The sequence below is a fragment of the Amblyomma americanum genome, chromosome 1, assembly GCF_052857255.1.
Source record: "Amblyomma americanum isolate KBUSLIRL-KWMA chromosome 1, ASM5285725v1, whole genome shotgun sequence".
In the NCBI taxonomy this organism is placed as follows: Eukaryota; Metazoa; Arthropoda; class Arachnida; order Ixodida; family Ixodidae; genus Amblyomma; species Amblyomma americanum.
The window spans coordinates 283,657,388-283,681,166 of NC_135497.1; the positions used below are offsets into that span (position 1 = coordinate 283,657,388).

The following is a 23,779-nucleotide window of genomic DNA, read 5'->3' on the forward strand; positions in this document are numbered from 1 at the left end:
GTCGCCGGACCTGCGCACACTGATGCGACTAGCTTTGAACACCTAGAAAAGATCAAGTATTCGTTTTTAAGAAGCATTCGCCAAGCTCACCTGCCCTAAGACTCCACAAAACTGGAGTTTTCCTTGTGTTATAGAACAAGAACGGTACACTTTGGAGTCTGACTCTTACAGTTCCTGCTCCAAACACAGCGGATGCCTGTCGCGAGAAAACTTTTTTGTGAAAACACAAGCCGTCACATTTGCTCTGGCGCAGACAAAAAACGGAAAGCCAGCGGGGTGGACGCATTGGAAAACAACAATCCCGGACGTGTGAATTGGAAATGCAAGCTCCAGAGATGACCGACTCGGATACCGTAACTACGGCTATGCATCACGAATCGGGGGCGGCGGATATGGAACAGCTTTCCGCCGAGGTGAGTACGACAGCGATTCCACCACGCGTCCGGGGACACTGCAATCCGTATGGGGAGCGCACCACTCCGCCGAGCCCTCACTGCTTCCCCGATGTTATTAGGCGCGGAGGCGGTCGAGGGTAAAGAACGGCAAACTTTCAGAAGTGGTGGCACTATATTTATCGCTTCCAGCTAAAAATTACCAGGGCACTTGTCTCCTTACACGGAGGAGTGCGAAAGCATGGAACTTAATAGAACGGGGATTTTTTCCACGACGCCAGTGCCCGATCTATTTATATTTGTTATGTTTGATTTTGTTATTTTCTTTTTCATTTTTTTTTCCTGTATTTGTATTGTTTGTTTATTTTACTTATCACGTCCAAGTGCTATGTCGACGTCCATGGCTATTGTGTTGTCGAAGTTTAATTAATTAGGTAATTGCAATCCATCAACCAAATATTTTCTATACCAAGATCTCATCACGCACTATCTAGCGCAGTCAAAGTTGTGCACATACATCTCCACAGAACGACGTAATCCTGCGGAGAATGTTTTCCTGACACGAAACACGCACGAAAACACGGGCTTTGTAAGGTAAAAGTGTAATTTTCATGTCTAATTAACTTATTAAAGTTAATCTACCGAATTTTCCGCATAGCCTGACCTCATAGCGCACTATATAACACAATTAAGCTTTTGCACATGTATCTTTTTAGAACCACACAATCGTTCGGAGAAGCTATGTCGACGTCTGTGGCGATTGTAACGTCGAAGTGTAATTTTGGCGTTTAACTAATTTTGCTACATCCACCAAACCTTTGCCACAGCGAAATCTCATCACATACTATCTAACACAACTAAACGTTTGCACATTTATCGTCACAGAACGACGTAATTATGCGGAGAATGTTTTGCTCACACGGAACGCGGGACATAGCCATCTAATGCTAACGCCTTAAAAACAGCCAATTTAACATGACACCTCGCTATGCAACTCACAGGTGGCACGTTTTAGAGTGAGAGTATTTCTCCTGGATATTATTCCATTCGAGCATCTGTAGCAGCTGAAGGATTTAGTTTTCATTGGCGGCATACCACGGACCCGACAGACGCGGATTCGATCCTGGCCGCAGCGGTCGCATTTCGATGGAGGCGAAATTCTATGGGCCTCCTCCTCCTCTAGGGAACGCCTCGTTTGCTTCTAGAGTCCGCCATTTAAACGACTTGGTCATATTTTTGTCATATTTCGCAGAGGTGTTCTAAATGATTGCTGTTTTCGTCGTCTATGATGGCTTGCAAGCATCCTGAGAGCTTCATGTTAGAGCGCCAGATTGTAGTCTTGCACCACGCGCGTCCTTCCTTCTTGTTCCATCCTCCACGCTCCTCTCTTTTTTTAATGCAGTAGCATTAAAGTTATCATCATGCCATAACCCCGCTGACGACTAGCGTGACGAAGTTTTCTTATTGTTCGCTACGGTGATAACGGCACCTGATGTCGTGCGTCCACAAAGGACCATTCAAAGAGTGCCACCCACTGGAAGAAGATTCAAACCACTAAATGTTAAGTAGACTGTGGAGGATTGTGCGACAGCATTAGTGGGCTTGATTCTTGTGAAGAGCAGTTGGCCGTCCTGGTCGTGAAAAACTGGCATAAGTCTAGAGTAAGGTGATATTGAAAGAATGCGAAAGCATCCTTTGACCTTATGACATTTACCATAAAGACCCTTCACATAAAGGCCTTCAACCTAAAGTCTTTTACCCAGAAGGCCTTTACCCAGAATGCCTTCACCTTAAGTCTTTGACCTAAAGGACTTTACCAGATGCCTATGACGTCATTATCACTGTGAACATGTTTCAGTGCATATACTCATCGACTAATTGCTTTTTTCTTGTTTCGTGACGACTTGATGTCGAAGGAACTCCAAAGCTATAGCCTTGCATACAGCGCGAAAAAATTAGGATACCTGTGCAGTACACCTTAAAGCGCCCCTGCCTCCAGGAGTTCACGTTTACTCCAGACGGGCCAAGCAAAATGACATGACGACAAAATGGCTACGTGTGGCCATACGCTCACGTGATCTCATGTGAGTCGTCCTGGTGGGCCTGGTTGCACCTTAAGAGATGCACAGGCCGGGGAGTGAGCCCTCTAGGCGACGTCATTATGTCACGTGATGTGTGGTAAGATAATTACATTGCCGAAATTAACGTGACATGCTCACGCTATCTACAGCGTCCGTCCACGTCTCTTGCAGCCTTGGCCCACATATGCAGCGTGCTTTCTGGCAGTAGAAGAGCGTTTTTTTCGGTTGCGACATATTACAATTTCCAGGCCATTCCGCTCTGAGACCTACCTCCGTGCAGTTGCGACAGCAGTAAGTTATTCTCGAGCCGATCTCCGTTTTTTTTTTCAGTTTTAAAAGGAGTCTATTACAGAGAAGTACTCGTGATGAGGAGAGTTCGCGAATACTTCGTTCATTTTCGGCTGCTCGGTGAGGGTTCATTAGTAGGCTTAATTTATAGCTCCGTTAGTAGAGTTTCTCTTTGCGGCTGATGTTTTGGCGAGGCTAGCGCATTGTGACCTGTCTTCGTCGTCCCTGGCACAGGTCGAACAGGAGACCGAGGCGCTCTCCGTTGCCTACGTGTCCAGCATCATGCCGGACATGAGCACCGTAGCCCAAGCAGCGAACGACGTTCCGTCTTCTGCTGGCCGCCAACACCGCTGCGACAAACCAAGCACGAAGAGACGCTGTGGTGAGTGAGAGCAGTGCGCCACTTGCGCTGTCCGGTGCACTCCTGTCGGCCATTTAAAATCCCATTTAGGCAGTGTTACCGACCATACACATATCCGCATCAAGTCTCCAAGGTGAGCAATATGTAGTCTCTGGACCAATGTAGGTAAGGGACGTCGGCAGAATGGATTCGTTACCATGAAAACAGGATGGTAAAACCCCTCACCTTAGGTCCTCTTATGAAAACGATGTGTGTCTCGAACAGTGCCCGTAGCGGTCCCTTTATGTAGACGCGGAAAGCTTCCAAGCTCTGCCGGTAGTAACGGCTAACGGCTGCTAAAATTAGAGAAATTTAGAATAGCGCAGACGTATTAGCGGGGGCGTACATCGGAGTATCAAATGTCTACAGTGCACTTGCACCCGCAGATGCTCTCCCCACCTAACCACATAGCTACCACTTCACGTGCATGGCATGCAGCTTGTAATCCGGTTTACCGAATTGCCTTTAACTTGGTAAGGACTGTACTCCCCCGGTAACACATGTACACGCAATCCTAAAACTACAGTGAGGATTCTCGCTCTGATGCTCGTCAAAATGCGCGCATGGGTGTGTGTGTTTGCATTTGAGCAGTTCGTGCTCGACCACTCGCGAAATTGATGGCTGTGCAGAGCAAACTTGGCCCACAGATACGGGATGCCGCAATGTCTTTGTCCTTCAATTAGAATCAGCGAAAAGAGCGAATGCTTACGGTTGTGAGGTTGTATATGTACTGACGCAGAGTCGTGTATGAGTGCGGACATGTATGCTTAGCTCATGCTCACGCCAGAGTGGCCGCCATGCAAGTGCACAGTGTCATGGCGCTGATAAATGAATGCCCAGTTGAAAAAAAACTTACCGAATCGTGCCCAAAATACGACAGTATGTTCTGTAGGTTTGTAGCAATAACAGATTATTTTTCTGTAGTATTGTACCATTCTTCTATAGCACTCCAGTAATTATATCTGATACTATTCTGGAGTTCTTTCAAACAATGAACACGGTAAAAACACAGTACAGTGTACTGATGGGAGACTTCTATGCGAAAGTGGGCAAGAAGCAGGCTGGCGACGAGCCGGTAGGCGACTATGGGATAGGTTGTAGCAATGGCGGGGGACAGCTATTAGTAGAGTTCGCAGATAAAAATAATTTTCGCATCATGAATACCTCTTTGCACGAACGAGAGAACAGGAAGTGGATCTGGAAGAGCCCTAATGATGAGGCTAAAAACGAAATTGACTTCATACTATGCGCTCAACCTGATATCGTGCAGGATGTGGAAGTCCTAGGAAAGGTGCGTTGTAGTGACCACAGAATGGTAAGGTCTCGAATTAGCTTAGACTTGAAGAAGGAACGAAAGAAGCTAGTAAAGAGGAAGTCCATTAACGAGCTAGCGGTAAGAGCGAAAATAGAGGAATTCAGGATATCGCTGCAGAACAGATATTCAGCTTTAACTGAGGAAGACGATCTGAATGTTGATACAGTGAACGATAATCTCACAGATATCATTACGGAGTGCGCAGTAGAGGTAGGCGGTAGGACGGCTCGACAGGATACCGGCAAGCTATCTCAGGAGACGAAAGATCTGATTAAGAAACGTCAAAGCATGAGGGCGTCTAGCCCTACAGACCGAATAGAACTAGCAGAGCTATCGAAGTGAGTAAATAAGTGTAAGGTAGCCGACATAAGGAAGTTTAATATGAAGAAAATCGAGCATGCTCTAAGGAACGGAGGTAGCCTAAAAGCGGTGAAGGGGAAACTAGGCATAGGTAAATAGAGATGTATGCGTTAAGAGATAAGGAGGGCAATGTAATTAGCAATATGGATAATGTAGTTAAAGCAACCGAGGAGTTCTACACAAATCTATACAGTAGCCAATGCATTCAGGACGTTAATGATGGAGACAGTAGCGCACAGCAATGCGTCATCCCGCCAGTAAGGAAAGAAGAAATAAAGAAAGCCTTAGGAGCAATGGAAAGGGGAAAAGCAGCTGGTGAGGATCAGGCAACAACAGATCTGTTGAAAGACAGCGGGGAGACTTTTCAAGAAAAACTATCCATGCTGTATGCGCAATGCCTTATGACCTCGACCATGCCAGAATTTTGGAAGAACGCAGGTATAACCTTAATTCCTAAGAAAGGAGACGCGAAAGACTTGAAAAATTACAGACCGATCAGCTTACTGTCCGTTGCCTACAAGGTATTTACTAAGGTAACTGCTAATAGAGTAAGGGCAACCTTAGACTTTAATCAACAAAATGATCAGGCAGGCTTTCGTAAAGGATATTCCACAATGGATCACATGCACACTATCAATCAGATTATAGATAAATGCGCAGACTATAACCAACCCCTATATATAGTCTTCATTGATTATGAGAAAGCATTTGACTCGGTGGAAACCTCGGCAGTCATACAGGCATTGCGGAATCAGGGTGTAGGTGAGCCTTATGTCAAAATACTGGAAGATATATATAGGAACTGTACAGTTACCGTAGTCCTCCATAAAGTCAGCAATGAAATTTCAATAAAGAAAGGCGTCAGGCAAAGAGACTCGATCTCGCCGATGCTATTCACAGCCTGTTTACAGGAGGTATTCCAAGGCTTGAATTGGGAACAGCTCAGGATAAGAGTTAATGGAGAATACCTCAATAATCTGCGATTTGCTAATGAAATTGCCTTGCTGAGTCACTCAGGAGATGAACTGCAAATCATGATCAATGAGTTAGACAGGGAGAGCAAAGTGCTCGGTCTAAAAATTACCACGCAGGAAACCAAAGTAACGTTCAACAGTCTAGCAAGAGAACAGCAGTTCACATTTGGCAGCGAAGGGCTGGAAGTGGTACATGCTTCTACTTAGGGCAGGTAGTGACCACTGATCGGGATCATCTGATCTGGAGGGAAATAACTAGAAGGATAAGAATGGGGTGGAGTGCATATGGTAGATTCTCTCAGATCATGAATGGCAGGTTACCAATATCGCTCAAGAGGAAAGCGTACAACACCTGTACCTTACCGGTACTCACCTAACGTAGAGGCTAACGGAAAAGGTTCAGATTAAGTTACGGACAACATAGCGAGCCACGGAAAGGAAAATAGGTGTAACGTTAAGAGACCGGAAGTGGGTAGAGTTGATGAGGGAACAAACGCGTGTTAATGACATCCTAGTCGTAATCAAGAGGAAGAAATGGGCTAGGGTAGGGCATGTACTGCGAAGGCAAGATAACCGCTGGTCCTTAAGAGTAACGGAGTGGATTCCAAGAGAAGGCAAGCGTAGTAGGCGGCGGCAGAAGGCTAGGTGGGCGGATGGGATTAGGAATTTTGCAGGCATATGGTGGGCGCAGCTGGCAAAGGACAGAGTTAATTGGAGAGACATAAGGAAAGAAGAAATAAAGAAAGCCTTAGGAGCAATGGAAAGGGGAAAAGCAGCTGGTGAGGATCAGGCAACAACAGATCTGTTGAAAGACAGCGGGGAGACTTTTCAAGAAAAACTATCCATGCTGTATGCGCAATGCCTTATGACCTCGACCATGCCAGAATTTTGGAAGAACGCAGGTATAACCTTAATTCCTAAGAAAGGAGACGCGAAAGACTTGAAAAATTACAGACCGATCAGCTTACTGTCCGTTGCCTACAAGGTATTTACTAAGGTAACTGCTAATAGAGTAAGGGCAACCTTAGACTTTAATCAACAAAATGATCAGGCAGGCTTTCGTAAAGGATATTCCACAATGGATCACATGCACACTATCAATCAGATTATAGATAAATGCGCAGACTATAACCAACCCCTATATATAGTCTTCATTGATTATGAGAAAGCATTTGACTCGGTGGAAACCTCGGCAGTCATACAGGCATTGCGGAATCAGGGTGTAGGTGAGCCTTATGTCAAAATACTGGAAGATATATATAGGAACTGTACAGTTACCGTAGTCCTCCATAAAGTCAGCAATGAAATTTCAATAAAGAAAGGCGTCAGGCAAAGAGACTCGATCTCGCCGATGCTATTCACAGCCTGTTTACAGGAGGTATTCCAAGGCTTGAATTGGGAACAGCTCAGGATAAGAGTTAATGGAGAATACCTCAATAATCTGCGATTTGCTAATGAAATTGCCTTGCTGAGTCACTCAGGAGATGAACTGCAAATCATGATCAATGAGTTAGACAGGGAGAGCAGAGTGCTCGGTCTGAAAATTACCACGCAGGAAACCAAAGTAACGTTCAACAGTCTAGCAAGAGAACAGCAGTTCACATTTGGCAGCGAATGGCTGGAAGTGGTACATGCTTCTACTTAGGGCAGGTAGTGACCACTGATCGGGATCATCTGATCTGGAGGGAAATAACTAGAAGGATAAGAATGGGGTGGAGTGCATATGGTAGATTCTCTCAGATCATGAATGGCAGGTTACCAATATCGCTCAAGAGGAAAGCGTACAACACCTGTACCTTACCGGTACTCACCTAACGTAGAGGCTAACGGAAAAGGTTCAGATTAAGTTACGGACAACATAGCGAGCCACGGAAAGGAAAATAGGTGTAACGTTAAGAGACCGGAAGTGGGTAGAGTTGATGAGGGAACAAACGCGTGTTAATGACATCCTAGTCGTAATCAAGAGGAAGAAATGGGCTAGGGTAGGGCATGTACTGCGAAGGCAAGATAACCGCTGGTCCTTAAGAGTAACGGAGTGGATTCCAAGAGAAGGCAAGCGTAGTAGGCGGCGGCAGAAGGCTAGGTGGGCGGATGGGATTAGGAATTTTGCAGGCATATGGTGGGCGCAGCTGGCAAAGGACAGAGTTAATTGGAGAGACATGGGGGAGGCCTTTGCCCTGCAGTGGGTGTAGTCAGGCTGATGATGATGGTTATGATGATGATTGTGATGATGGAGTTCTTTCCGGTACGACAAAGGACAGCACAATACTACTGAAAATTTCATTGTCACTAAAAAAACATTTCTGTTGCTAAAGTTCACGGCCAAAATACTGCAGAAATCTGCTTTGATGGCAGACATTTTTCGGCTGTATTTTTATACTGGTTGCGTCTTTTATCCGACACACTTAACAAGCGCAGCGCAAAGCGTGCGCAGGTATAGTCTCCGCGACGTCACGCGGCATTGGAGTGAGGCTGCCGTCGTTCTTGCGTATTATTTACTTAATAATAATTAACGAATTTCCCCACTACCCTGTACTTTTCGTTGTTAGCGCTGTGGTGGTTTCGGCCGGCCACTTTTAATGCACTAACGAATTTAGCCCTGCAGTCTGGGTATCGGGTTGTGTCTTCTAATAAGTGATAAGATTGTGGTCGTCTTTCTCGCTCTAACAGGAACCACTCTCCCTATAGTCTGAGCATCTGACGCATGAGTCATTTGCCAAGTCGTCCCCTATGCTGACAAGGCGAATTTGAGGCCACTGGACAGCCCTCCACGTGCACCTCCATATCCTGTACTAAATCCCATACATGTCCGTGGGAAACGTTACGACTACCGAGAGGTTTTGATAGAAGCAGCACATCATGTTTTCCTGCTTTTTAAAACATCGGGATCTCATCCACGCGTAACTGCGGATGGGCAGAAAAAATAGTTATAAATCATTATAAGTAATAAATCATTTATAAATCGTGTGAGGTAGAGCCGCTAGCAATATGTTTCCCACGTTGTGAGTACTTGAGCTGAGATAAAAAGGGTAATAAACGCTTTTCGATCACCGTTAAGAAGTTTAGCATCGTAACTTTTGCCACGAAGCAGCACAGATTAAAAAAAGGTTTGCGTTGCCAAAACCAACACTGCTATTCATACAGGAGGGGCGGAGGGGGTGGGAAAAAACACATACAGAACGCAAAGGCATGTGCTATAGTGCTACGCCACAGCGCTGGCTTTTGTCTTTATATCTGGACTGGAAAGATCAACAAAAAAAATGACATCCAACACGAAGCCTCTAGATTAGCAAGTGATTGGAGGCGGATTTTAAAAACTATTTCATATTCACAGCCTTTTCCATCAAACTGAACTCTGAATTACTCCCTTTGTCACATTGGGCTTGGTCAATACTTGGCAGGAAGACGGGAGAGCGCGTATTGCTGGATGTCGCCTTGAGTTCTTTGAGCGCGGTTCTGTCATTGCCGGTGCTAAAAAAGTGATACTCGGGGGAAATGGCGCAGCTCAAAGGAATGTTAAAGGAGAAAACGGGCGCAATTTAGAAGAACTGTGCAGGAGACAAATGGCGTAGCTAAAAATAATGGTACTGCTGGGTGGCGCCACCATCATTCGTTGCGGTTGGCCGTCCGTCGCAGGAGCTGCCTTACAGTCGACCGTCAGGCGGCGGAAGCTACCGGGTAGTGAGGACACATGCACGGTGGACATGGCGCCACCTGGTCCTCTGGGAGAACTTCTGCCCATGGGCACCTGCCTTCGGAGGCCGTCCGGCTTCTTGGTGCAGCATATCGCTAACGCTATCCACAAGAGTCCGAGGCGAATGTTGCGCGTGTCACACATCTACGAGGCACTGAGGTGAGCCCCTCTTCACACGCATGATCTAGAACGTATCTTGCCTGCTCGCGAAGACCTTAGGTTGCACCACCCTCTCCTAAGTTTTTCAATGCTATTAACTAGCCAAAAATGACGAATCAAGACCTTTCCTGTCCCCCACTCCCGCACTTTTCCTTGCTAAATTTTGGTCTCTCCCGGCTCAGTATGGTCACGTGGGGTCCTGACCGACTGCGCCGCGTCACGGAGACTGTAGGAGGCAGCAGTGCGGGAGGACCCCACATGACGTGCACTTCAGGTTACATCGCATTTTGTCTCGCGTGTCAGCGGCTCTCTTCAAGATGTGCCCAGCTTTAAACGTCCTAAACTACCTGCGCTTCTCAAAACGAGTGATATGAGCAACACATCATGCAGCTCGATAACTGAAGTTACTCTGCATTGTCGCTCGTCATTTCGGTGTTCTCTCTTACCTTTCTCCCGAATGCGCAGGAACAAGTTCCCTTTCTACCGCTTCCTGGATGTGGACGCCCAAGCCACTTGGAAGGTGAGCGCGACTGCGAAAGAGATAAAGAAGAAGAGTGAATGAGAAGGGCGTCTTCTTGACAAGACTACTTTTTGAGAATGTATTTAAAACCACCGACATACTGGTCTGCGTAGGACTTGAAGGGGAAAAAAGTACAGAAAAATATTGCACAAAAGATAGTTACAGGAAAGTATTCTGCTAACGGGAGCTGCTATTCTAGCAGCCTCTCTATTCTATCAGAAATACCTTCTTGTTATTCCTCTTGTTATCTTTCTATCCTTTTGAACTCATTGAGGTCACATAATCTCTTAACTACGTGGTGGTCTACGTAGCTATGAGCTAAAGATGGTCATGTACCCAATGTGCGCTTACAAAGAAACCCAAGCAATTTATCATTATCTAGCTGAGGTTACCACTTTTGTTGTTCAACTGGTGATCTGCAGTGCTGACGAAAAACTGCTGCCGGGGAAGCCGGGCCTGCAAACCCTAGGATGCATTACTGCATACACGAAGCATTTTCTACTCTTGTCCTGGATGCGGGATGTAAGCATTGACTACAGTTCAGTTAACAGTCCACCTTTCTTAGTTTAAAACGACAGCAGCGTGAGGCTCGTTCCCTAGGTTTAGCGCCGTCGTAGTAGTAGTACTAGTACTGTCAGTAGTAGTTGCAGCCGACGCAACAGGAGGGTGGCAACTGACTCCACTGGGCGGTCCTAACCCATTGACGTGACGTGTGACAGCGTAGTTCCTCTCCCTCGTAACTCCTCTAACTGCTGTGACGACCTCTCGAAATGCATCATAAATTTCGGCTCGCATAACTATACATTGGTCCGACACCTCGAACATATCTGGCCATTTCTCAGATCGCGACGCTTCCTTTGTGACTATGAAGGACTGAGAGAGAAGCGCCACGAGAGCGAGTATGCCTGAAAAATGAAAAGAGTGGTCAATAACTCTACAGATATGCTTGGCCTTCTCAATTTCATTTCTTCAGTACATTACGAAAACAGAATATCTCAACATATCACCCCGAATCTCGCATTATACAGTGGTAACACTCTTGACAGTTTTCGTGTATTATCATTAGAACTGCCATCAAATATTTACCGCCGTTGCAAGTTTAAAGCTTCGAGTCGGCAGAGGAGAGGGAGAAAGCGTTGAGTATATTTGGTTTTTGAGGAAATGGAAGGCACAGTAACTGTCTCACTCCTCGGTGGACAACTCAACTCCGCCATTAGGGAAGGCATGAAGGTGCTAGCGAATGAAGAAAGATATAGATACAGGTGCCCTGTTGGAGGGCCTCGGAATAATTTCGACCATCTGAAGACCTTTAACGCGCACTTACATCGCACAGTACACGGAGGCCTTTTGCAATCCCCCTCTAACGAAACGCGACCGCCGCAGCCAGGTTCGAAACCGGGTACCCCGGCTCAGCGGCGCAGCGTGCAAATCACAGCGCCCGATCACGGCGTCCACTCAGAGCCGGTTGGGAAACGATGAGCTCGCGGGTGAGGGGTATTGGGGGATCTTTTTGCTCGCCTTCGACGCCACGTCATTGGAACATGGTCCGTACAGTGCCAGCTCTTTACAATGACCGTTCGATGAAACGCTTTCGCGTATTCCACCAACGCCGTCGCTCGTTCGGAGCGGCGTTGTTAGCGATTTAAAGCGGGTACACCAGGGCGACTCCCGCAGACCCGATCACAACAGCCTTGAGTGAATTCAAATAACACAAATCGGAGTATCCGGGTTGCAACCCAACCGCGGCGCCCGGGTTTCGGTGGAGGCGAAACGCAAAAGGCGCCCGTGTGCTGTGCGATGTCAGCGCACGTTAAAGATCCTCAGGTGGCCGAAATTATTCCGACCTCGTCCACAACGGCACCTCTTTCTTCCTTTCTTCTCTCACTCCCTCCTTCATTCCTTCCCTTACGGCGCGGTTCAGGTGTCCAACGATATATGAGACAAATATAGTGCCATTTCCTTTCACCAAAAACCAATTTTCATTTGCCGGCGATGTGGGACACCTATGAATGCATAGAAAGGCTTTCTGCATATATGGGAATTAATCCACTTTGCCATCGCATCATGTCCTTGCTGCCCAGAGAGAAGTCTAGGAGGCAGGTGGGACGCCTATGAATGTATAGAATGACTTTGTGCACATATGGGAATTAATCCAATTTGCTATCGCGTCATACCCTTTAGGCAGAGCTTAAGTGTGCCCTCCCGTTTTTTTTGCCATTTTGTAAATCTGTCGCGAGCAGCCAAGATTTTTTCTTTTAAATGTCCTTCACATTGCGGTGAACTATCGCAGAGTTCGGTGCGCCATGCCCTCTACCAGAACTGGTTTATCAAGGTGCCCTGCAGCAGAGCCAAAAACAGCTTCTGGTCTCTCAACTACAGTGAAAGGTACGCATACGTGTCTCTGTCGCGCGCTGTGTGTGAAGGAACTCCCTCACAAGTTTATTTCCTTCTAACTGAAATCATGAAGCGGAAATGGGCATGCGCAGGACGCCCACTGCTGAGGACAGATAAGCAAGGGTTGCTTGGGGGAGTGCAGTGGCTTCTAATTAAAGGCAAACAAAGAAGTGCACAGCCTACGGTCCGGTGTACGGATGAAGTTGGGAATTCCGCGCTGACAGGCTAACAGCCGCTCGCGCTGGAGATCGTTAAATGGAGATATTGAGAGAGTAAACGAAGACAAATTTATTGTAATAGTAACAAGTACTTGACCGACAATTTCAATACTACTTTATGCGAAATTTTAGTGCAGCTTTATTTTGCGACATATTCGGGCAAAATACTTGGATGGCAGTTACTATGACTAGCATGCCGTTGCTCGCACAAGGCCTCTTATCTACCGCATTGAACTACACATCCTCAGTGGTAAATAGCTGCACGGTGCAGCCCTTGCCTTACGGCGTCCTCTCCCGCGTCTGCTGCTCCCTGCGAGGACGCGCTGCAACCTGATACCCGCCCAGACGAACACTGGTGCTCTTGTCGAAACGTTGGCAAGCACCCTGAGGCTTTCGCCTCTCTTGTACACTTTGTGATTAATTCTGGACAAAGGCATTTGTGAACGGGAGTCTATGAGCGCATTTTTTTTAATACATTGTATTGCCGCGAATATCTGCAGTGTTTGTTCGTTTTTCAAATCTTCCGCCACATCACTTTATCGCTTTGTTTGCGACGCAAGACTCGACTAGATTTATCTCGATTGATCGCAGCCAGGCAGTGCTGATTCTACGTTGTTCCGGAATGTTCTAGTAACTTTGCGCTCTTTATCTCGAAAGTTCGCTATCAGCTTTAAATTGAGCACAGCCGACAGCGGCCGGCATTCTGTTCGACGACCGCCGAGCACGCTTGTCGCTTCGCCGCCGCCGAGTGATTAAGTCCATTTTGGGTGCAATTCAGCCCAATAAAGTTCATTTAGAAGACCCTTTCGTCCGTCTTCATCGCTGCTTCGACTGCCGTCACCACTACGTGACATCTGGTGGAGGTGCTGGGTAGCCTTCCATGTTGCGGACACCGCCTTCAAGTCGTGAAGCCAGCCCTGAGCGCTTCGCACCCGAGGACGAGCCAGCCGACGTCTCCAGGGAGAGGAGCCTGAGTTCGGGAAACTGCCGGATCACACCAGACAGCGAAAAGACGCGGCTACGAGCACCGCAACCTCGCCGAAGATGTCGACACCGATCATACTGCAGCAGCCGCGGGTGCCGCCAACTTTCAATGGATCCCTAGGCGAAGACCCTGAAGAATGGTTGGATCAATTTTAGCGCGTGGCGTCATTCAACAAGTGGGATGATGCGGCAAAAATTGTACACGTGTTCTTCTCACTGGATGGCTCCGCACGCACGTGGTACGAAAACTACGAGTCATCCCCTACGACATGGGAGCTATTCAAGAGAGAACTATTGAAGGTATTCACAAGTGTCTTGAGGAAAGAAAGAGCCGAACGACTCCTCGAGTCCAGGATCCAGCTTCCAAATGAGCCGGTCCGCGTTTACGTCGAGGAGATGAAGCGCCTATTTCGCCGCGCCGACCCCGGGATGGCCGAGGAAAAGAAAGTTGTTTTTAATGCGCGGCGTAAAGAACAACCATTTGGCAGCCTCGTCCACCAGCCGCCTAAAACGGTCGATGAAATCATGCAAGAAGCCTGGACGATTGAGAAGACCCTCGACGTCCGAGCTCGGCAGTACAACCGCCCTTCCTCTGCCTATGCAATCCTTTCGAACTCGCCGGCCACCACCGCCGACAGCTTGCGGGAAGTTACCGGCGAAATCGTCCGAGAGGAGCTACGCCGATTACTGCCATCCTCCCTACAGCCACAAGCAGCGACTCTGATGGACGTGGTATGGGAAGAAGTGCAACAGGCACTTGGCACCCCGACGGACACAGAACCCCAGGCCATGACCTACGCCGCTGCAGTAAGGACTGCCCAGCCCCAACGACAACCCCCACGTCCTCCCCGAGATGAGCCACTTGTCCCACAACGCCGCCTCCCAGTCCCCGCCCGCCCAGCCTATGACCGACGCTCAAGCCCCAGGAAATGCGACGCCTGGAGGACTTCCGACAACCGGCCGTTGTGCTTCCATTGCGGTGAGGTCGGCCATATTCTTCGTCACTGCCCGTACCGACGTATCGGTCTTCGAGGATTTGCCATTAACGCCCCACGACCACGCTTCGGGCAACGTCCGCAGGAAATAGACGAGTACCTGCGTCGAGAAGAGTACACGCCGAACCGCTTTTCGCGCTCACCATCGCCGTCAACCTCGCGCTTTGCGTCGCCACGCCGCAGCTACGCAGCCGCGGTACGAGGAAGGTCTCCCAGCCCCCGTAGGGGAAACTAAAGGCAGCAACCTCTGGAGGTGAGGTTGCTCAAGAGCGAAACGCCGAAGATCCTCCACCGACCACGCCCCATGAAGACGCTGCCCCCGCGACGCCGCATGAAGAACCGGCACTCGCTGCACCGACGCCGCACACAATGAGAACCCCGACCCCGACGCAGGCTGTCTTGAAAACGAAGCCGCCACCCAGAAGAGCTTCGACCACACGCTCCACCCGCGACTCGCATACGCGACGAAGCCGTGACCCGACACCGAGAGCGACGTGCAATGCAAGAGCCAGGACCTCTGACTGAGAAGTGACTATCGACGGCCGGAAAGTTACCGCTCTAGTCGACACAGGAGCCCATTACTCGGTGATGAATGGAACATTCGCTGCGCAGCTGAGAAAAGTCACAACGGCCTGGGACGGCCCACAAATTCGCACCGCAGGGGGCCACCTCATTACGCCATCAGGACGATGCACAGCGCGAGTGACTGTCAAAGGACATACCTATCCTGCGACCTTTGTTGTGCTACCGCAACGCTCCCGCGAAGTGATCTCGGGTATGGATTTCCTTAATGAGCATCAGGCGATCATCGACCTGCGATCCAAGCTGATCACGCTTTCGACGGACGAAGCCATCGCTTCGATGAAAACTCGGGAAAATCACGTTGCCCTGAGTGACCTGGAGGAAGAAGTGAGCGTCCCACCCCGATCAAGCGTTATCGTGACCGTAGGCGCCACGAAAGCCATTAACGCTGAAGCCATCATCGAGGGCAACATGCAGTTTCTCCTAGACCGAGGAATCAGAATCGCAAGAGGCATCGCACATTTGCGCAATGGCCAGGCCGAAGTACTGCTGACTAACTTCAGGGAAGAATACGGGCACATTAACAGAGGAACGACGATTGCTTTCTTCGACGAAATATCCGGCGTACGAGACACCTTCGCCCTCTCCGACCGCTCCGCAGAAGATTCGCCTGAGAACTCGCCCACTTTTGACATCAACCCGGCCCTGCACTGGAACAAACAAGACCAGATCCGCAATCTGCTTCAAAGCTACAGTGAGTGTTTTTCCACATCGCCGAAGGTGCGACAGACGCCAATTGCCAAGCATCGCATTATAACGGATCAACACGTCCGACCTCTCCGTCAAAGCCCCTACAGTGTGTCACCGCGAGAACGACAAGTCATCCGGGACCAAGGCGAAGAAATGCTTCGCGACGACGTCATCCAGCCTTCAAACAGCCCATGGGCGGCACCGGTTGTTCTAGTTAGAAAGAAAGACGGCGCACTTCGATTCTGCGTGGATTACCGCCGCTTGAACAACATAACAAAGAAGGACGTCTACCCCCTACCCCGCATCGACGACACACTGGACCGCCTCTGCAACGCCAAATATTTCTCATCGATGGACCTCAAGAGCGGCTACTGGCAAATTGAGGTCGACGAAAGAGATCGCGAGAAGACAGCATTCATCACTCCGGATGGGCTGTTTCAGTTCAAGGTGATGCCATTTGGTCTCTGTTCCGCACAAGCGACGTTTCAGCGAGTAATGGATACAGTGCTGGCAGGCCTGAAGTGGCAGATTTGTCTGGTATATTTAGATGACGTCGTTGTCTTCGCCTCGAACTTTGAAGAGCACCTCAAAAGACTTCGAACAGTACTAGACGCAATCAAGTCGTCTGGCCTAACCTTGAAAGCAGAGAAATGCCACTTTGCTTACGAAGAGCTGCTGTTTCTAGGCCACATCGTGAGCAAGGAAGGAGTACGCCCAGACCCGCAGAAAACAGCTGCTATTGAACAGTTTCCACCGCCGGCCGATAAGAAAGCAATGCGCAGATTTCTCGGACTGTGCGCATACTACCGACGATTTGTGAAAAACTTGTCGCGCATCGCCGAGCCCCTGACCCAACTGACGAAGGCAGACGCGCCGTTTAAATGGGAAGCGCCGCAAGCAGAAGCCTTCAAGGAACTTCAGCGTCGATTACAGTCCCCACCGATCCTTGCGCATTTTGATGAAAACGCCGATACTGAAGTTCATACCGACGCAAGTAGCGTGGGACTAGGCGCCGTCCTCGTTCAAAAAGCGACAGCCTGGAGAAAGTCATCGCATACGCTAGCCGTTTCCTTTCCAAGGCCGAGGCTAATTATTCGACAACTGAGAAGGAGTGCCTTGCCATCATCTGGGCTACGTCAAGATTCCGCCCGTACCTCTACGGACGGCCGTTCAAGGTGGTCAGCGACCACCACGCGCTCTGCTGGCTTGCCAATTTGAAGGACCCCTCTGGCCGACTCGCTCGATGGAGTCTACGTCTCTAGGAGTTTGACGTCACCATCGTTTACAAGTCCGAACGCAAGCACTCTGACGCCGATTGCCTCTCACGAGCCCTGTAGATGCACCGCCGCCGGACGACGATGAGGACGCCTTCCTGGGACCCATCAGCCCCAGCTCTTTTGCTCAGCAGCAACGCTCGGACCCCGACCTAAAAGGCCTCATCGAGTACCTGGAAGGCAAGGTTTCTTCACCCCCCGCTTCATTCAAGCGAGGACTGTCTTCCTTCTGTGTGCAGAATGAGGTCCTTGTGAAGAACTTTACAGCGAACAAAACAGCCTACCTCCTTGTTGTACCTACTTGTCAACACGAAGAAGTTCTACAGGCTTCACACGACGAGCTGACAGCTGGACGTCTCGGGTTTACTCGCACCCTCCGCCGCATTCAAGACAAGTATTACTGGCCCCGACTGCCTGCCGATGTCGCACACTATGTGAAAACCTGCCGAGATTGTCAGCGACGAAAGACTCCTCCCACACGACCAGCAGGGTTTCTGAGCCCCATTGAACCTCCCTCAAGGCCCTTTCAGCAGATTGGCATGGACTTGCTTGGGCCTTTTCCAGCGTTAACATCTGGAAATAAGTGGATCATCATAGCGACTGACTACCTGACCCGCGCTGAGGCGAAAGCCCTACCGAACAGAACAGCAGCAGAAGTCGCCAAATTTTTCGTGGCGTGCATTCTTCTTCGACACGGCGCCCCCGATGTGCTCATCACGGACAGAGGAACAGCATTCACGGCGGAACTAAGGCAAGCCATCATGCGCTACAGCCAAACCAGCCACCGGAGGACAACTGCATACCATCCGCAGACCAACGGACTGACCGAGCGCCTGAACAAAACCATCGCCGATATGCTCGCTATGTATGTCGATGCCAAACACAAAACCTGGGATGTCATCCTGCCTTACGTCGTCTTCGCCTACAACACCGCAGTGCAGGAGACCACCCAGATGACGCCTTTTAGGCTCATCCATGGCAGGGAGGCAACGACCACGCTAGACGCCATGCTGCCCAACGTTACAGAAGAAGAGAACGTCGACGTTGCCGCCTACCTTCAACGCGCAGAAGCAGGTCGAAGGCTTGCCCGATTACGGATCAAAGATCAGCAGCGGTCCGACGCCAGACGCTACAACCTACGAAGACGCAACGCGGAATGCAAGCCAGGAGACCAAGTCTGGGTGTGGACGCCCATTCGCCGCCGTGGATTGAGTGAAAAGCTTTTGCGCCGCTATTTCGGCCCGTACAAGGTTCTTCGTCGGCTGGGTGAACTGGATTATGAAATCATCCCTGACGCAATGACTGCATCCCCGCGACGCCGCGTACGACCTGAAGTTGTCCATGTAGTCCGTCTGAAGCCGTATTATGCGCGCTAAAGGCCGCTGCATTTCCATGCTCTTATTTTCGCAAGTTCCGTTTTTTTTCCTCACTAGTCGCATTATTTGTTTTAATGCATCGGCTCGATGCTTCTTTGAGAGGGGAGTAATGCCGCGAATATTTGCAGTGTTTGTTCGTTTTTCAAATCTGCCGCCACATCACTTTATCGCTTTGTTTGCGACGCAAGACGCGACTAGATTTATCTCGATTGATCGCAGCCAGGCAGAGCTAATTCTACGTTGTTCCGGAATGTTCTAGTAACTTTGCGCTCTTTATTTCGAAACTTCGCTATCAGCTTTGAATTGAGCACGGCCGACAGCGGCCGGCATTCTGCTCGACGACCGCCGAGCACGCTTGTCGCTTCGCCGCCGCCGAGTGATTCAGTCCATTTTGGGTGCAAGTCTGCCCCACGAACAATTCTTTTAGAAGACCCTTTCGTCCGTCTTCATCGCTGCTTCGACTGCCGTCACCACTACGTGACAGTATGATTGCACTATAACAATCAATATAACTGGAGATCTCCTGTCATCAGGCTTGATTTGCAGGCACAGGAACTCAAAAGAGTTCCTCGTTGGTTCTTTACATCAATTTTAACTGCTTACTGTAATCAATGGAAACTCTGTAAAAAGAAGATTTTGCTACATATCTGAACAATTGGCCAGTTACCTTCAATATGTCTATAGCAGTGCCTTACAGCTCTCCAACAGTAAAAAAAAAATTCCAAGAATCTTGGACATGGATTCTGTCATTGCTCCAAGTAAGAACGCTGAAGGCACACAGAACGAGTCTTCGTCTGGAGCGGGCCACTAGGCGAGTGGCCTGCACATTCAGAGTAACGCGCGCCCGTTTCCACGGGAAACAGCTTGTCTGCCATTAAAGGCCCCCATCGACAACCCCATAGACGCCCCTGTATTTGCTGGTTGACGGTTCGACAGAAGATTCAAGGTTGACCCAAGTTGAAAGTAGGAGTTTAGTGGTAGATCTTACATTGATTTGAGTTTAATCAGCCACGCTCGTGAGCGAAAATCAAGAAGCCCGCAGTCCTAATTGCGCCAGGAACCGCCTCACTTGGGCAAGGCAGTGCAACGTTTTCAATGGACCTTCCAATTTAGGCCGGCGGTAACGGAGCGGTTCCTGACATATCTGCTTGATACCGCATCCCCCACAGTTGCTTTTGCTGCTGCGTTAGTGTGTTTCCCATGGTTTCATTTGTGATATGCTTCTTGTCTGTTGTTCTGTGTGTTTCCCGTTGGAACTCCGCGTTTTCTTGTTAATGTTAAATAAACTTCTTGTAACCAGTTGCTGTTGAGCAGGCTGTTTCAGCCAGGTGGTAAGTATGACGGCTATCTGTAAACTCAATTAGGAAGCCACTGCGCAAAATTAGCGCAGCCTCTTTCAGCCTCCGCTGTATCCTTCATCTTCACTTTCCATCTTAAGCTTCTACCTTTCTCTCTTCCGCTGCTACCTTTCCGCATTCTTCGCTGAGCTCATCGCTTTACTGTAGCTGCCGGTTACGCCGACGACAACGACGACAAGGCGCAAGCCAGAAGCGGGCCCCTAAAAGCTACTCTCTAAAAATATATGTTTCAGGAACCTCATGCACACTTCTTCGCCACACAAACCCCCGTGGTCGTAGCATACTCTTTATAGGCTGTCTTCTCTCCATCTGTGCAAATAAATATGCATGACTGCCTAGCCAGGCTAAGCGGGCAGCTTTTGTTCCTAGCCCATTCGTTTCTAGCACATAGGAAGCCGGAAATCCTTGAGAGGAGAGGAAAATATTCAATATGCCCTTGGATAATCCTTGTATGCCTTTGCAAGATTCTTAAAAGTACCTCGCTGTTTATGGCGCTTTCATTCCACCCCGATGAGTGTGGCTCCCTTCAGGAGGCAAAGCCAGCCTTTGGTCGTTCCATGATCAGTGACGTGTGTAATTGAGTCATATTTTGACGAAGGTAACGAGGCAACGGCGTTTGTTTGCAAGCCATGTTGCGGAGTACTTATGTCATCCCTTTAGCCATAAATCTATGTAATGTAAGGAGAACCCTTTTCCTGACCTCCTTAGAACGTTTCGTCTTTAAGGGCACCGTAAGAGCTCGGCGGTATGCCCGAGAAGCAAACCCCGTTTGCATGATACTTTTGCCAAAGACAGTATAATGGCGGGATGCTCTAGTTCGCTCACGGTAACCGCGGCCAGGAGACTGTGCTTGACTGTGATACAAGCACACAACAAACAAGAACATTTACACGTTCTTTCCAAGCCTGTTATTCGAGTTACATGAACGACCGCTTCAGCTCATGCATGCCCGAAACCAAAATCCGCCGTGGTACGTGGTGTCCCTCAAGGGTGGCTACCAGTGAGGCTAGACATTTCATTGCTATGGTTAGCAGGTGTGAGTGAGGCATCTGTGGTGTCCACTAACGGACATTGTCGCCGTAGAGAAGCTTCGAGGGGGAGCGCGATGACGCCTGCAGGCGGCGACCACGTATGTATAGGCTTGTACACAATCTTGGTTAACGTACGTCAAGCGGACAAACGGATGTCATTGTAGCCACCGAGGTACCCGGCGAAACACAACTTGTCTCCAATGTATACGTCCGCGCTTTCGTTTCTATCCAGAATGACATCCGCAAATGAGAGCATTTCCTGAATGGTAGCAGACCGCAGCGCGTTTACAGGTTCTGTCCAAGAAAGCCTCAGAGACCGCTTAGCGCTGCAGCGACATTTCCCTGGCCTTTTAACGTCGCTCGTTTCAAGCGCTCCCCTCGGTCTTCGCAAGTGCATTTCTGCCTGCTATATAGCTTCAGCAGGAGAGTCTGTCAGATGCGAGAAGGGCACCTTAGATTAACGGCGCCTCGAATCTTTGTTGAGACGCGGTGGCTAAAGTACGACAGGACCTGTCATCTCGTCCCCGGGCTTCTTTGGGTCCGAACTCCTCATAACCTTTTTTTTTTCTCGTGCTGGTTCCCTAAATACAGACCTCGCGATTGGATCATGCCCGAGAAAGAAGAGCAGGGCCAACCACTTGAGACAACAGAGGCATTGACTTTGGCTAGCGACCTGGGGCTGGTGCCGTCCGCAGCGAGGACACCGCCGAACGTGGAGTCACCAAGGGACATCAGAATGTCGTCGGTGCCCACGGCGGGGGCGTCGCAGCTGCCAGTGGTCTCATCGCTGAGCCAGGAAGAATCGAGTACTTCAAACTCGCCTCAGACGGTAGGTACTGCTGCCGCGGTCGACGCAGGCAAAGCCGAAGTCGTCTCCCTCGAGTTTTAATCCACTCTCACCGACGCCACAGCACAGGGACACCGGTGCCTCGAGCTCGGCTCCAGCTCGTACAGAGCCGACACCGGTGGGCATGTGCACTGGCCTCAAAGACACTACGACGGTCAAATATCCAGGTCCGTTACCGGTGCAGGTACGTACTATCGGCACCCTGAAAACCGCTTCACTCTTCCACTGTGCGCAAGCCAGAATCACGCGACTCGTTTGCAGAAGCAGACGCACGCGGCAGCCTCGTGGCTTCAGTTCGTTCATTTGCATATCATTCGGTACCACATGGTCGAACGTGATGCCTGACTCTCCTTGAAAAACGTGTGCACGTTTCCTCATTCAGCATGCCCATCATAATTCGGTTGTGGTCATAAATTGCTGGTTTCGCACTTGAAGCGCTGCAAGAGGGTGGTTTAAGCTCGAAAAACGTGCTTTTATTCTCGGAGTGCCTAAGGCAGCCTTGGTCATAGGGCTGAATTTGGTATATAATATTCACTCATAATGGTGGTTCTCGGCTGAACAGCCAGGAAAACTCTCGTGTTTCATCCAAGTGAGAACCTGTCCTTCATTAAAATAGGCTTCAGAGTTACCTCCTGGATTTCCATCGACAAGGCACTGCGCACGGCGTCTGTTCACATCTTTCCGGGATGGTTGACCCCCGTTTGAAAGGGGGTCAACCATGCGTGCATCCATTTCGGCCACCTTTTTTAACTTCCCCACCGAGTGCCATCGTCTGTTCACTGCGTGCAGGAACCAGCGCCAAGGCCCAGCAGCGCCCCACCGCGGCTCGGCACGGCCACGTCTCAACAGACGGCGCTTCCGTTGGGTGTCGGTCGTTCAAGAGAACAGCACCAGCTGCAGGCAGGCGCGCAGCCACAGCGGCAGCTGCAACCGCAGTGGCAGTTCGTGGCATGGCCGCATCGCAACGCGGGAAGTTTCTACGTACTGCACGTACCATCGTTGCAGGACTGTGCTCAGCAAGATACGCAGCCATCACACGGACGCCGATGTAAGCACCCGTACAATGCCCCCTTTCTGTGTGGACGTATCTGTGGCAAAACTACGCCACGAATTTTAATTATTCGGCTTGAAGGCTGTGGAAAGCATGTGATGAGGTGTCATATCGTCGTGCCCTATAATGTGGCGCACCAAAATTGTTACAATATATGACCTATGGGTATACAATAAAAAGAACACTAAGGAGTACATATGTGAGATGAACGCCAGCGCGCGCGAAGTGAAAAGGATGAGAAACTCAGTGTGTGCGTGCTTCCGAGCATGCCAGTCACCTTAGTGTCACATCGTTATTGAGGCAGTCCAGTCTTACGTAGATGTCAGGAAAGAAAATGTATTCAAAGGAGCCCTTTATGTTGACACTGTTACTGTCCAAAAACAAAGCTTACCTCATGGCGCAAGCTATTGAGAGGGAATACGCAGTATGTTGCTCTGTACGTCATTAATGCTAAAGCATATTTTGGCTGTATCGGCGAGGTCATGTCATCAAAACGCTTCCGCATACGTTGTGGCGGTCTCAGAATAGGTAGGATCAAATGAATGGTTGTAATCGAAAGAGCACGATGTGAGGATGATGAGAAAAAAAATATGTCGATAGGATTAATAGTTGGAGCCACAAATGTCGAAAAACCGTCGAATTACCGCGGACGTAGATATAGTGAGTGGACGGGAAAACTACAGTGGATGGCAAAATGATGGGAAAATAGGCGAAGGAGTTGAATTAAAGTTACAAACGAACTGAAATGTGTTCCATGAGTGATAATTAAGCAAAAACGTTTGAGTGATATAGAGTA

General features: G+C 49.3%; 1 protein-coding gene across 1 annotated transcript; it reads left to right on the forward strand.

Annotated features, from left to right (window-relative positions):
* The first annotated feature begins 267 nt into the window (after positions 1-267).
* Positions 268-22,836, forward strand: LOC144118511 (uncharacterized). Its single transcript, XM_077651436.1, has 7 exons — positions 268-413; positions 2,996-3,143; positions 9,447-9,663; positions 10,129-10,183; positions 12,474-12,568; positions 21,677-22,116; positions 22,722-22,836. Exons 1-6 carry the CDS (start codon positions 321-323, stop codon positions 21,972-21,974), a joined length of 906 nt encoding a protein of 301 aa, XP_077507562.1. The 5' UTR covers positions 268-320; the 3' UTR covers positions 21,975-22,116; positions 22,722-22,836.
* Positions 22,837-23,779: the final 943 nt, after the last annotated feature.